General features: G+C 39.8%; 1 protein-coding gene across 1 annotated transcript in view; it reads left to right on the top strand.

The window, feature by feature from the left end:
- Window positions 1-13037, top strand: part of dph1 (diphthamide biosynthesis 1) — a 91077-nt gene extending 78040 nt beyond the window's left edge. The window contains exons 9-12 of the mRNA XM_026924969.3: window positions 3245-3345; window positions 7340-7418; window positions 10407-10538; window positions 11400-13037. Of these exons, the coding sequence (XP_026780770.2) occupies window positions 3245-3345; window positions 7340-7418; window positions 10407-10538; window positions 11400-11453 (366 nt within the window). The 3' untranslated portion in view covers window positions 11454-13037. The remainder of the gene's footprint in view (window positions 1-3244; window positions 3346-7339; window positions 7419-10406; window positions 10539-11399) is intronic.
- The last annotated feature ends 756 nt before the right edge of the window (window positions 13038-13793 follow it).

The following is a 13793-nucleotide window of genomic DNA, read 5'->3' as shown; positions in this document are numbered from 1 at the left end:
TATCTTGCTGCATGATGAAGTTCCTCCCAATTAGATTGGATGGATTTCTCTGTATATTGGCAGACAGAATGTTTCTGTAGACTTCTGAATTCAATCTGCTATTACCATAATGAGTTACATCATCAATAAAGATTAGCAAGCCCATTCCAGAAGCAGCCTTGCAAGCCTAAGCCATGACACTACCTCCACCATGCTTGACCGATGAGCTCATATGTTTTGGCTCAGAAGCAGATCCTTTCTTTCTCCACTTCTCTCTACTTTGGTGTTTCCATCACAGCTTGTTTACAGAACTTTTGTGGCTCATCTCTGTTTCTTTGTGAATTCCAATCTGACCATCCGATTCTTACTGCTGGTGAGTGGCATGCATCTTGTGGTAGGGCCTCTATATTTCTGCTCTTAAAGTCTTCTTTGAGCAGTGGATTATGATACCTTCATCCCTGCCCTGTGGCGGTTGTTGGTGATGTCACGGACTGTTGTCTTTGGGTTTTTCTTCTCAACTCTCACAATGTTACTGTCATCAGCTGAGAACTGGCCTTGCCATTCGAATACTTTCGGAGGGGACTGTATATATCCTACCAAACTTCAGAGTTCCATTTACTAAATACTTAAAACTTAATACAGATACCTCCAAGCACATATACACATTCTATTCCTTTTGCTATAATGGAATGTGCGTGGGGTCTTAATCAGTACTCAGGATTGGGAGGGGTCTTTTTCAACACCCTATTGCTCCCTTTGCCTCTTTTGATCTGCTCATTTTTGTTTTTCTCTCATGTATTGTGTTTGACTTTGTTTTGACTGATCCTGTCTTAATTGGTATGCATAGGCGAAGGGAGAGAGAGAGAGAGAGAGAGACTCGAGGATCTTTCCAACATCTCCCATTTTGCTGTCAAATGAGATTTTTAAGCCAACATGAATCTCTCTCTGACTCTCATAACACAGTGTCTCCCAAATGAGATCTATACGAATACCAATCTCAGACAAATAGACATTCAGATGGATATTCTGATGGAATAGATCTGTAGCCGTTGTCTGTTTGTGTCTGAGAGAGCAAGGCATTAGTTACTGTCAGCCTTCAGCTGTCAAACTGTCACATGTGAAAAGAGAGTTGAACTTGAAAAATTGGAACTAGAGGTGATTAGATATTTAGAAATGTATTTTCAAAATAAGTCTAGTCAACTGTATTTGTACAGCTCCTTTTATTATTAGAATTGATTCAAAGCGTCTTCATGAAGGAGAAAAACATAAAAAAGCAAAGTGTACTGTAAATAAAATAAGGCAAAGTAAAAGTACTAAGAAAAAGAAACATAAGAAATAGCATAAGAAATAGCTAATGTTTATGGTCTTAACTGCTAATGCTAAATTGATGGCTAACATGAGCTAACCTGACACTGTTTCTGAGAGGATATCTAGTCATATTCATAATGTTATCTTGGCATCTTCACTGCCAAAGCTAGCCATCTAGCTAATGTTACCTATCCAGACAAAACGTCTGGAAGGATGGTTTAGTCAGACTCAGAAACATTTCCAGTTTTAACTGCTAATGCTAGGTAGTTAGCTAACATGAGCTAACCTGACCCAATTTCTTAAGAGGATTTCTAGTCGTATTTTTAAATATTCATAATTTGCACTGCTAATGGTAAGGCAGCATTTCTAAGTCATAAACACTTATGAAAATAATTTTACTGCAAATTCTGTCTACATGACTAACATAAGCTAACCTGACAGGATATTTCACATAACATTTTTGAGTGCAGTTATAAAACTAGTCCTGCTCAGGAAAACTTTAAGCACATGGGTAGGTAAAAAATATTAATAACAAAAAATAATAAAAATATGAAATGAAAAAAAAGGTTAAATAATAATAAAGCCATAGACAAATGATTTAAAATGGATAGAATCTGTAAATAAAAATGAAAAAAATATAAGCTTGTCAGTGTATGTATACTCTGGGTTCGAAGATTTTAAAGTGAATCTGGGGCTAATAACGATTCAGACAAACAAGAGTCTAACCAATCTTCTGAGTTTTTCTTAATTCTTGGAATAGAGTACAAACCAGGGCCATGAGACTATAAATTGTGTGGAAGACAGTGCTCAACAAGTAGGATAGATAATATGGAGCCAGGTCTTGCAATGATTTATAAGTCAGTAATAGTAATTTGTAATCAGTGCCAAATTTAGTTGGAAGGAAATGTAAGTCAGATATGGGTGATTTGGCTGAATTTCCTGGACCTGGAAGCAGTCTGGCAGCCGCACTGTGAGCCAGCAGGTGAGAGACTCTGTAACTCTGGAACAAGTCACTGTTCTAAGTATATATCAGTCATTACTTTCATGCTAAGTTAATTGAAGATGTGTTTGCTCTAAACTCCACCTGGTATAATCTGTCCATTTACTTGGTAAGGAAGAGAGTGAAATATACTACTTTTATTTATTTGTTGTTTGTTGAGCCTTGGGGCTTTGAAGCCGTTAACAGCTAATGTTCACTCTTGCGATGTTCTTCACTAGAAATATGTATAGCCCAAAGGGTTTGGAGCTGTGTGTAATGTTCTCCTGCTCAAGAGTTATGTATTCATATTGCTTGCATGAAATGTAATGTAGTAAAGAGGATGGGTGAGCAAGAGAAGGCATTGGAGTGGTTGTGCATGCACACTAGTAGGTCTCAGGAAAGCCCTTTTCTTAAAATGACATTGAGGTGTATATATTGTCTATGTGGTGCAGAATTGAATGCACTAGGCATTCCATTACCCAGAGGAACACAGGTTTGTAATTGTAACGCACATACACCAAGCGAGGAACACTATTGTCAACTGGAAATGCCTAATAAATCTTTGCGAAGTCTCAGTACAAGAAAATAAAGAGAATAATGTCTAAATGTAACTGCTTAGAAAGTAATAATGATATTTTGTCAAATCATTTATGTCTATATTGCAAGACAGTACATAATGGCCTAGTTCTCAAGTTTAAATGAGCTTCAGTACACAGGTCTGGTTTTGATTTTCTGTCTGGTTTGAGGCGTTTGATGTCTGGCAGCAGGATGAGTCCTGCCCAGAGTAGAAGTGTGGCCATTTTTTGTATGGAAAGCTAGACAGCCCCGGGTCATCTGGTATTTTGCTGTGATGAATAAATTTATAGTCTTATTTCTTTTTTTCCACCTGTATTAACCCCACATTCCCTCTATATTTTTCTCTCTCCCACTCTCTCCTCCTCTCTCTTCCTCTCTCTCTGTCTCATTTACTCTGTCTAGCATTTGGAGGAGAAGCTGAAGGCACTTGGCAGGTCATTCACCAGGGTGCTCCTTTCGGAGATCTTCCCCAGCAAGCTGGCGCTGATGGCAGATGTTGACACGTGAGTCTCATGCCATCATTATGCAGAGTCACGTTCTTATTTTTACGCAATTAAAAATCAGCTCATCCCCCTTCAAAAGATGCAGCCTTCCCCAAAACACAGGGTGCAATAATCTCAGCTTTAGTGCCCCCTTGGGACTTGCAAGCACAGAAATAATAGAAGAGGGCTTAGTTTGACAGCCGGGGAAGATAACACTCATGATGGCATGGCAACTTTGTTTCATAACTAACCATTGTTCTTCTACCTAGAGTGTACTGTGACTGTCATTCAAGATGTCAGTTTAATTAATACTAGCCCTGGAGTTTTTCTCTTTAGCAGTTTGTATTATTGCGGTGGGCAGCTTCGTGCATATTGCATGTTTGATGTTATTCCTTAAGTCACATGTCACATCAGACCACGCACACCAGATTTATTTCTTACCCAATGCACAACACAATGGAGTATATGTTATGTGCACTGCAGCCCTAAAAAGCACCTTCAGCAAAGGTTTGCAACCTGAAAAGGTTTCCCATCTCTGTTGCATGAGCCTGGTCTGAGTAAGGAGCACCACCACCCTTGGCAAATGGAGGCACACAAGAGGAGCACAGATGGAGGGATATGAGGAAGCTGTACCGAAGTTAAATCCTGGAAGCTGTAGCGAAGTTAAGGCGAGTGGATTTGGCCTCCTGCCTCCCTCATGACTCTCTTACGCCTCTGGGAGAGACGCTGCATGCATAATCCCAGCAGGACGTAACAGATAGAAGCTCACTCTCCAGCTTGCTTTCACTCTTCCCCTGCCAAGTGCCACCAGCATCAGTAGCACATCATTTGGTGTGTTACATGGCTTCTGGTTTTAGCCTCATTTTGAACGATAACTTTGTGGTGACGTGGAGTTAACCGGATGACTTGCCTACAGAAGGCTGAATAGCATAATCTCCACAGGAGCTGAGTCTGATCCGTGCCCCTAGGTATGGATTCTAAACAGTACCAGACTGCGAGAGAAAGGACAGAGATGGGGTGGAGTATGAAGCCCATACGACCCATGTGCCACGTTAGCAAATACTTTTTAATCACAACACTTTCATGCGGTGAGCTGTTGTTCACACTGTTCTCCCCCATGGTTATTTTAATTGCACATAAACTTTCATTCTAAAGCACAACAGTGAAAGCGATAATGCCAATTATTCTTCAGATTTTGAATACGCACATCAGAGTTCTCTCTCCCTTTTTTCATCTGTGATTCATAATTATTTTGAATGCATTGCACTTCAAATTTACATCTCAACATAAATCAGACTCCCATGAAGTTCTTATTCACCTGCTCTGGTATATGCCTATCCATTTACTGCAGCTCTGAAAGTTAAACTGTGAGCAGTGGGTGAAGTGGCTAATTAAAATGTATTATTTCCTAAGAAAGTGAGGAGCGAGGCAAGATCCCAGGCCTTCTTGGTGCAGGGAAGCCCTCCCCATTTCAGTGCTAATCACATCTCTTTCCACTTCTCACACTCCCTCCCTCCATTAGACTCTTTCATCGGGGAGCCCGTCTCTCATTGTGGTGGTGGGTGTAATGATGAGCTGAAGAGGCCTCTCATCATGGCCGTATTCAGTGGGAGCCAAACCAAGGCGTCATTACACTGCTTTGACCTGTCATCAGCTCAGCATTTGGTGTTGAAGGGAGTGTACAAGTCCTCCTACACACCTCCTACAGCCTGGAGGAGTGTGTTCTCCTACACGCCTTTCTTGCCTGTGGGCAAAGCGACAGCTGATGCTGCATCTGAAAGTCCTGAAAATTAATTATTGTTGTAAATTTCGGCACCCATGTTCGCAGCACCTTACACAGACCAAGCTAATATTAGCACTTAACATTGCTCGCCCTTTTTTTTTGCTCCGTGTAGCCTGTTTCAATCCTTATGGCTCTCCAGAGGTACCCTTCCTCCCCCCATTCCTCCTCCTCCTCCATTTCTTCTCAGCCTGCGGGCTTGTGGGATCCTGAGCTGTATACGCCCACACACCTTCCCTTTCAAATCCTCCCTTCCAGCATACAGTGGCCTCCACTGGAGACGCTCTCACGGTGAAAAAATGAGAAAGGCTCAGAGCCCAGTTTTAGTATGTGCTAGTCGTCCAACATGAATAATTATGCTGGTTCTGAAACATTCGGCTCAGCGTATCAGTTTTACTGGTGGGAGGGGGATACACTACTGTGGAGGAGTATTTTGGTCGTTTTTCAATCAATAAGTGGTTAGCTGGTCGATTGAAAAAAGGTGGAAGCAGGGCTAGGGAGCATTTAGTTGAAGCCCATTATCATTTCCACAGTTCAAATCAAAACCATATAAGACTTAAAGAAAGTGTGAGTGTGGGAGAGAGAGGATGTCAAGATGTCAACTTTCCCACATTCACAACTTGAACTTTTGTACGCCTCCAGATGACGTTGTGTAATGCTGCACAAAATGTTTTTCTTTCAGAGCTTTTTTTTTCCCTGCATGTGACCAGTTTGTTTCTGTTCTAATATTTTTGGACTGGTGGGCTTCCACTTCCCAAAAACATGACAGTGAGTGGATTGGCTAGGTGTGAATGTGTGTGAATGGTGCCCTGCAATGGACTGGCATCCAATCCATGCCTACAGATCCACCGCAACCCTGGTCGGGATAAAGCGGTTACTGAAAGTGAGTGAGTGAAGTTGAAGAATTGGAAAAAGGCCAATCTTCAACTGTTCAGTCTCAGCGAGTCTGTGTCCCAGATTTCTGTTTTTGGAATTGTAGCCTATATGCCCCAAGGTTCGAATTGTCATGCCTTCTGAGATGCTTTTCTGCTCACCACGGATGTAAAGAGTGATTATTTGACTACAATAGTACTACTCTCGTAGACTACTCTCATCAACAAGGCATTTTTGCCCACAGAACTGGCTCTCACTGGATATTTTGTTTTTCGCACCATTCTGTGTAAACTCTAGAGACTGTTGTATGTGAAAATCTCAGGAGATCATCAGGTTGAAATACTCAAACCAGCCTGTCTGGCACCTACAGCCATGCCATGGTCAAAGTCACTGTGAACATTAACTGGAGCTTTTGACCTGTATCTTAATGATATGACATCTATATGATTGGCAGACTGGATAATTGCATGAAGGGTGTTCCCATTAAGGTGAGTGTATCCCAGCAATGTCTAAACTTTTTGCAGCCAGGGACCCTTTTAACCGCAAAATAAACTCCACAGAACACATTAATGTACCCCCTCAGTACACATTATTGTAAGAACATAATCTGACTTTTTAAATATTAGGCTCTTTACTCAAATGTGCAAAATGATAATTTGGTTATTTATTTGAGACATACAGCTTTTTATTCTTGAACTTTCCATTCACAGAACACCATGGTCCATGTTAACTTTATTTATGGGCTTGCCTGTTTTTGAGTTATTGAGATTTGGATTAAACCCATTCAGATAACCAGTCAAACAGGCTATTAACTATAGAAACTAAATAATAAATATAATAACTTTGATAGCTGGAGTTATGAATTCTATCACTTCTATCACAAAATTTTCAAAAACATACAGATCCCCTGGCTGTGCATCACAAACCTCTGGGGGCCCCTGGACCCCACTTTGAGAACCACTGATCGATATGACCTCTCCCTCACCACCTCCTCTCCTTTCATGCCCCCCCTATTTTCCTGATTTCTTTTTCCCTTCTCTCCACTTTGCCTACTGTAGCTCTGTATAGCTCTATATAGACAAGAGCATGCTAGCATATTTATTCTGGCTCACCTTTCCTGTGCCTCCTTTCCCCTCTTCCCCTCTCTGTTTCTCGTGTTGCGTCCCTTTGTACTGCCTAATAAAGACGCAGCAGCTCAAAGCAAACATTTCTACTCCTTAGGGTTGTGCAAATGTACTTTCATATTTACAGCAGAGGATTCGGAGCTGCACACCAACGCAGTACTTTTGCACCAGAGCATCGAGTTGTGCTTTCCCATTTTAATCATGTTCATTCTCTTTCTCGCCCTGCTTCTCTTTGCAGATGGGTTCAGATCGCATGTCCTCGTCTGTCAATCGATTGGGGCACGGCATTCTCCAAGCCCCTGCTGTCTCCCTATGAGGTACACGCATCTTACATTCACCACCTTTCACTATTAAAGTAGAGAGAGGAGATCTCATTACACCTGCCACCTGGACCTCACTCGGCACAGCATCTCAGAACTTATTTATGCTTCAAAATAAGTCAGAATTCCACTTTCCCAATGGCAGAATTGGATTGCCTTGTTAGTTTATATGCATGAGTGCCCTGTGATTAAAAAGCATGCCTGTGTCTGACTTTCACTGCTCTAGTTAAGATTTCCAGGAATGGTTATTTGATGTGACCCCTGATTCTCCCTGTGCTAACCTTTTGGATTTAACACGGACACCAGTGCTGTAATTAGTGTTAAGCACGATTAGTCTACTAATTGAATTATGTAAGCACCTAATTGATTATTGAAATAGTACTCAAAATTCATAAATTGAATTTTTTTTTCTTATCTGACACAAAAAAGACAAATGCACCTCATTACCTCATTTTGATTTCATAAGGCTCCAACTGAGCACAAGATACAGTGGGATTGTTGTCCTGCAGTAATGGTGCAGAGCTAGCCAGTTGCAGCCGAGGGTGCCATAACTTTAATGTTGGTATGTTAATGTTGATAGAATGCTGTGCACTTTTATTTGTCATGATAAAAATGCATCAAAAATGCAAAATCGCTCTACATTATGTGTCATCCACAAATCTCAAAGTCTGATCTATCAGGCGTATAATGCACTCCGTACTGTATGTTCTCCAATGCCATTATACTGTACCCTGTATACTGAGCATATATAGTGAATACACAGGAATTCGGGATTTGGGTTTAAAAAATGTCTCATGAAGTCGATTTTGTTTTTCACAGATCCTGTAAATATCAAAGTAAATGAAAATGAGTCTGAAACATTCATGAAAGTTCATGAAAAATTATGGCATTGCTTCCTTGTGAGTCAACACAATTTTCACATTCCATGGTTTATACAATGCAAAGGCTTATATCAGCTTATAATTAGTCTCATTTATATTTTACTTCATGTAGACACTAGGTTTATTCAGCTAGAATTTACCACTTAACCCAAAAAGGAAAATGATGTGCTTAAATAAAGTAAATCTCATTTCAAGACACGTTTGTGTATGTGTACACTATTGATCTATCCTGCATATTTCTTGTTGTGTATCTGGAGAGCAGGACAAAGTATTCAGAGATTAGAAGAGTTCTGCACTTCGCTATGGTACCATAGCGCCTCTCACTGGCCGGCTGCCTGCACGCTCTCCTTTTCTCACACCCTCAGATATATTCACTTGCTTTCCTCCTGTCTCTCATTCTAATCAGATGTGATAAGTGCACTAGTATATTCTGATTTATTCCATGACAAAGCTGGCCCTGGCTGGCATGAGGCTCACCCTGCGGCGAGTGTTTTACAGATCGAGCCTCAATAAAGCCTTGTCACTCCACAGATTTCAGCTGCCGTCTAGAATATTACTGTTCAACCCCTGGGCTGTGTGTTCAGCTCTTCTGTGGTCATGTGACTTTGTGACTGAAACGTTCCTGTATTTCAAGTAGCACTAGAATGAAGCTTTTCCTGATTTGATATGCTCCCATTTTCTTTTCCTTTTTCCATAAAACATATGCAAGGCTGACAGGATGTGCGCTGGTGTAGCAGTGGATATGGTACAGGACCAATTCAAATGAGAACTCCCCATAATAAAGAACCTCAATTTCCATGACAGCTTGGTCTGCGTTAAATTTGGAGCACAACAAATGGAGTATATAAGGCAAGTGCTGCTCTACTCCAGCCCTGGATCTTAGTGGTTTTGCTCTTTTTTTTTTTTATTCCTCCCATGTGTCTGCTTTTGCTATTGCAATAGGAAGCAGATGGGAGAGAGAATGAGAGTGAGAGATAGAAAGGAGCCAGTGGTTATTTTCAGTGCATCTCATGTTATATTTATAGTCAATAAGACACAGTTGTCAGCATAGGGATTAGCAGGAACAACTAGCACACAGCAGTCAGGAATCCATGGACCGGGGTACGAGATGGAGAGGCGGAGCGGGAGAACGATAAAAAAAAAGCAGCATAAGGGGAAAACATGGCAAGGCTGGGTTTATCAAGAGCTCAAACAAAGCGAGAGGATAGATGGATGGGGCTGAAAGCAATAGCGGGGCGTGTGTGTTTTACTGGGGAGACGATGAGAAAAATCCATCAAATCCTGATTTATTATTTGTAGCCGTGAGACACATCTTCGCTAACAGACTCAGCATGAGGATTTAAAACTTCCATTATAGAACACAATGCTGTGCTTGAGTGTGCCCTTATTTTGAGTGGATGCTGAGGAATGAATATCACGTTAAGGATTGATGAATGCCTTCTGCATGTGCTCCGATTTATTGAGTAGAATTTGTTTATGAAGTAATATTGTAAGAGTCCTCAGGACAACAGTTCATAACCAGAATGTGCCATCCTTTCTGTGCTATTAGAGCAGTACGTTTGAGAATATTTCATCCATGAGGCAGGCTGACATGCCCACGAGCCCAGAAAAACACGTATTGATTTTTTTTTTTTCTTCAGTGTTGAAACTACTCTTAGGGGCTTTCTTCTCTGATTTTAGTGTTGGAAGAATCTATGAATGTTCTTGGCTTGCATCTAAATCCCCAATCATGAGTCACAGCAACTGGCAGATCCATTTTGAGCACTACAACTGCAAATAGATGCTTTGAAATAACAATAAAGGCACCAATAAAACATGCAGTGTTCGATCAGGGCAGCTTTAACGGCTTCATAAATCCCAAATGGAGCTTTATGGGATTGAATGCATATTTGCTCATGCAGTTGTCTCAGCCTCAGTCATACTAATCAGCAGTGTATGTGCAGTATATAATTTGATATTTAATGATAATGGGCATATGGTTTGATTATTGTAGAATATTTAAAATCGACTGTTACCAAAGAAGCAAGTGAAACTGGAGCAGTTGGAAGAAGCCGGGTTTTATAAATGATTAAAAGGCTGTCTCTTGCTTTGGTTTACATTTTAGGCGGCTGTAGCTCTGCAGCAAACAGGATGGCAGGAGGTGTATCCCATGGACTTCTACTCCAATCAGAGCCTGGGGCCTTGGACCCCTAATCACCCAGACAACCAACCCCAACGGCCCACACGCAAACAGCAGGTAGAGTGGAATTTATTTTGATTGATTGATTCAGAAGTAGTTCCAAAAGTCAGATGGTGTTAAGATAACACATGATAAAGACATGAAGGCATACACTGTCATAGTGACCTCAACTAGAGAAGAGATTGAGGTGAAATAGTATAACGATCACCAAAATGAGTGGAAAACTACAGTCCTCAGCACAGTTTGAAGTTTTCCTTACTCTTGGCATTCCTGATCCAACTGATCAGCTCACTATTAACATCATAATGAGCTGGGCTAGGTATAATGAGTGTAAGGAGAACGTCAAACTGTGCAGGGAAGGGGTTCTGCGGACTGGAGTTAAGAACTCTTCTTTTATAAACTAAAATATGAAAAGCTGACATTGATGTCAGAATATATTAAACATCATGATGCACTCTTGAGTATTGAGTACTCTAAAGTGTCACTGCTTTTATAACACTTATATTGCATACCAGAGCCCATACTTTATTGGTACAAAAATTCAAGGTTAGTGTCCGATCATTTTATATTCCATTTTCCCCCCGTTATTTACTTAAAATTTGTTGTAAATGTTGAATATTAAAAAAAAAAAATCATAACTATTTTTTTTATAATGTAGCTCCTCGATATTGTGATATTATGTATCATAAAAATATCTTAGTATGATATGATATTTCTGCTCTCCGTGAGCCTATTACAAAGGTAATATTTCACCTGTCAAGGTACAATCATGTTGAATATATTTACAGATACAATTATTGAACAATGAATGTCAGCATAATTGTCTGCTGTATTATGTTCAGCCATCACATAAATCCATAATGAGCAGATAAAAATAAAGTGTAAGCGCCTCCTGTTGTGTTCTCTTCTCTCCTCCAGAAGGCAGACTCACACTGTGAGCGCACTGTCCCCTGTGGCTGTCAGCGCGAATGAACAGCACACTCACGCAGCAGCAGCCAATCACTGCGCAGCCTTACCGTCTGCAGGAGACAGCCAATCACAGGCCTGCGTTCGCCTCTGTTGTCAGAGCAGTGGGGATATTGGCACACAAAGCACTACATCAAATCTGCCCCTCTTATAATATAGCAGCAGAGTGGTTCTGTGTGCTGGGGTGAGAGAGAGAGAGAGAGAGAGATAGCAATGACCCTGAGAGCGCATTGTTTGTTTCATATTGCAGCATGTGGGTGGCTTGTTAAATGCAATCTTCTTGTCTCTGTCCTAGAAAGATCGCGCCAGACACTTTGCATTGTTGACCTTCATGCATTCGATTGAAAGCAAAATTGAAATGCTCTGAGCAAAACAATACACTTTTCGCTTTTTGCTCTGTTATCATTGGTTCTGTGAGACAAATTGCAGAACATGTCAGACTTGGAACATTGTTTTATGTGTTTTACCAAATGCAATATTTAATGTACAAAAATTAAAAGCCAAATTAAATATTATAACTACCAAACATTTTACTGAGTAGGCGTAACTGCAGAATAACACAAGACAATGCAGCATCTCTTATCCGGACGTCAGAGTGCAGCATTCCATGTCCATGGAGACGTTTTATGTACTGTAATAGCTGAGTGTTAAACATTACTCAAGGTCCTCTGCATTTTTTCAATTATTCAACTTCACTCATGATATGCCTTTACAGCTGAGTGCAAAAGTTTGCATACCCTTTCTTTCAAATGATGAAATAAAGCCAGACATTTTTTAAAGGTTTTACTGATATTCATTCATTATCACAATGGATTGTGCAGTTAGACATTTTTAAACTATGATAATATTTTTCAAAACATATTATGGTCTCACAGTAATAAATTAAAACAAGCATTTGGTTAAATGTTAAAAGGATTTTTAACTTAAACATCTCTACTCTGTCTCTATTATTCTATATGCAAAGTCTCTTATGTCTCATCCCTGTGTTTAAAATGAACAAAAAGCAAAGCAAAAAAATGATCTTTTACCAAATTCAACTTGTTCTGTTGTCTTGCTTAAGGACAACTGTTTTGCTGGAAAATGAGCATTAATAGTACAACAATCAAAATGATATTATGAATATGATATAAATGTTCACTTTCATTCCACATGCCTCTAAGGACTTTTCACATCTCCTGCTGTTTGGATTTTTGTAAATGTCTCTGGCATTTTTTCCCCCAGATATTTTTATTCCACTCTTTGGTGGTATCTTTGTCTATTTTATGTTTCTTCATTTCTAAGTGATTGCTTTCACTGTTGGTAATTGTATTTCTAACCATTTCAATATCTCTTTATATTCCTAATATTTTCTGGTTTTAGGTCTTATGAAAGCTGTGTTTCTGATCTCGTCGACTCAACCCGTAAGCTCACAGATAGCGTAAAGAGAAAAAATCAAATAAAGCATGTCGACTTTTGAGTTTGCTAATGAAATGCAGACTTGTAAAATAGGGGGATATTATTACTTTTTTTTCACTCAGCAACCAACTGTAATGCAAATTGAGCAGATCTTTCTGAGAAAATGTAAATAAAACATACAAATGTATTAAATGAGATCTGTGTGTTACGGTGAAATGTGTTGTGCAGTGTATATTGTACAAGTCAATAAGTCACTCAAACCTTCAGTGGAAGTTTAGGCAATGATTCTCATGCTGTAACTTTATTTATTCATCTGTAGTAACTGCTTTGCATCAGGGTGGCAGTGGATTCGGAGGCTATCAAGGGAACATGAAACACAAGACTCCTAATAATAATACTACTAATACAACAACTACTACTACTCATAATAATAATAATAATAATAATAATAATAATAATAATAAATCTTAAGTAACTGATTTATCCTGGTCAAGGTCACAGTGTATCCAGAGCCTATCCAAAGGACACTGGGTGCAAGGTGGGTAAAAATCCTGGATGGGACATCAGTCCTTCGCAGGGCACTGTGCACACATATACACACTTATTATTATACCAGCATGTACAAGCAATCATAAGAGTAGTATAAAATCAAAATAGAAAGATAGACACAGTCTGTGGGGTCTAAGCACTTTTTCCACAAATATTGCCTCCAAAATCCAGCCTCCAAATATTGGCCAGTTCTTGCAAATTGCTTTGGAATTAGCTATGGACAAAAAAAAAAAAAAAAAGATTTTTATTTCTATGTCTTAGGGTTCTTGGCCTAAAATGTACAATGTTGTGCTATAGCGCCACCATTAGGTTGATTGGGTCCATCTTGCTTATCTGAGTAGCAGGGGGGAGTACTACCTCTTGACCAAATTTCTCTATGATTTACATATTGGTCTGCATGAT

Source organism: Pangasianodon hypophthalmus, chromosome 14, assembly GCF_027358585.1.
Source record: "Pangasianodon hypophthalmus isolate fPanHyp1 chromosome 14, fPanHyp1.pri, whole genome shotgun sequence".
Taxonomy (NCBI): Eukaryota; Metazoa; Chordata; class Actinopteri; order Siluriformes; family Pangasiidae; genus Pangasianodon; species Pangasianodon hypophthalmus.
The sequence above is the reverse complement of the archived record's forward strand: the minus strand, read 5'-3'. Positions and strand labels throughout refer to the sequence as shown.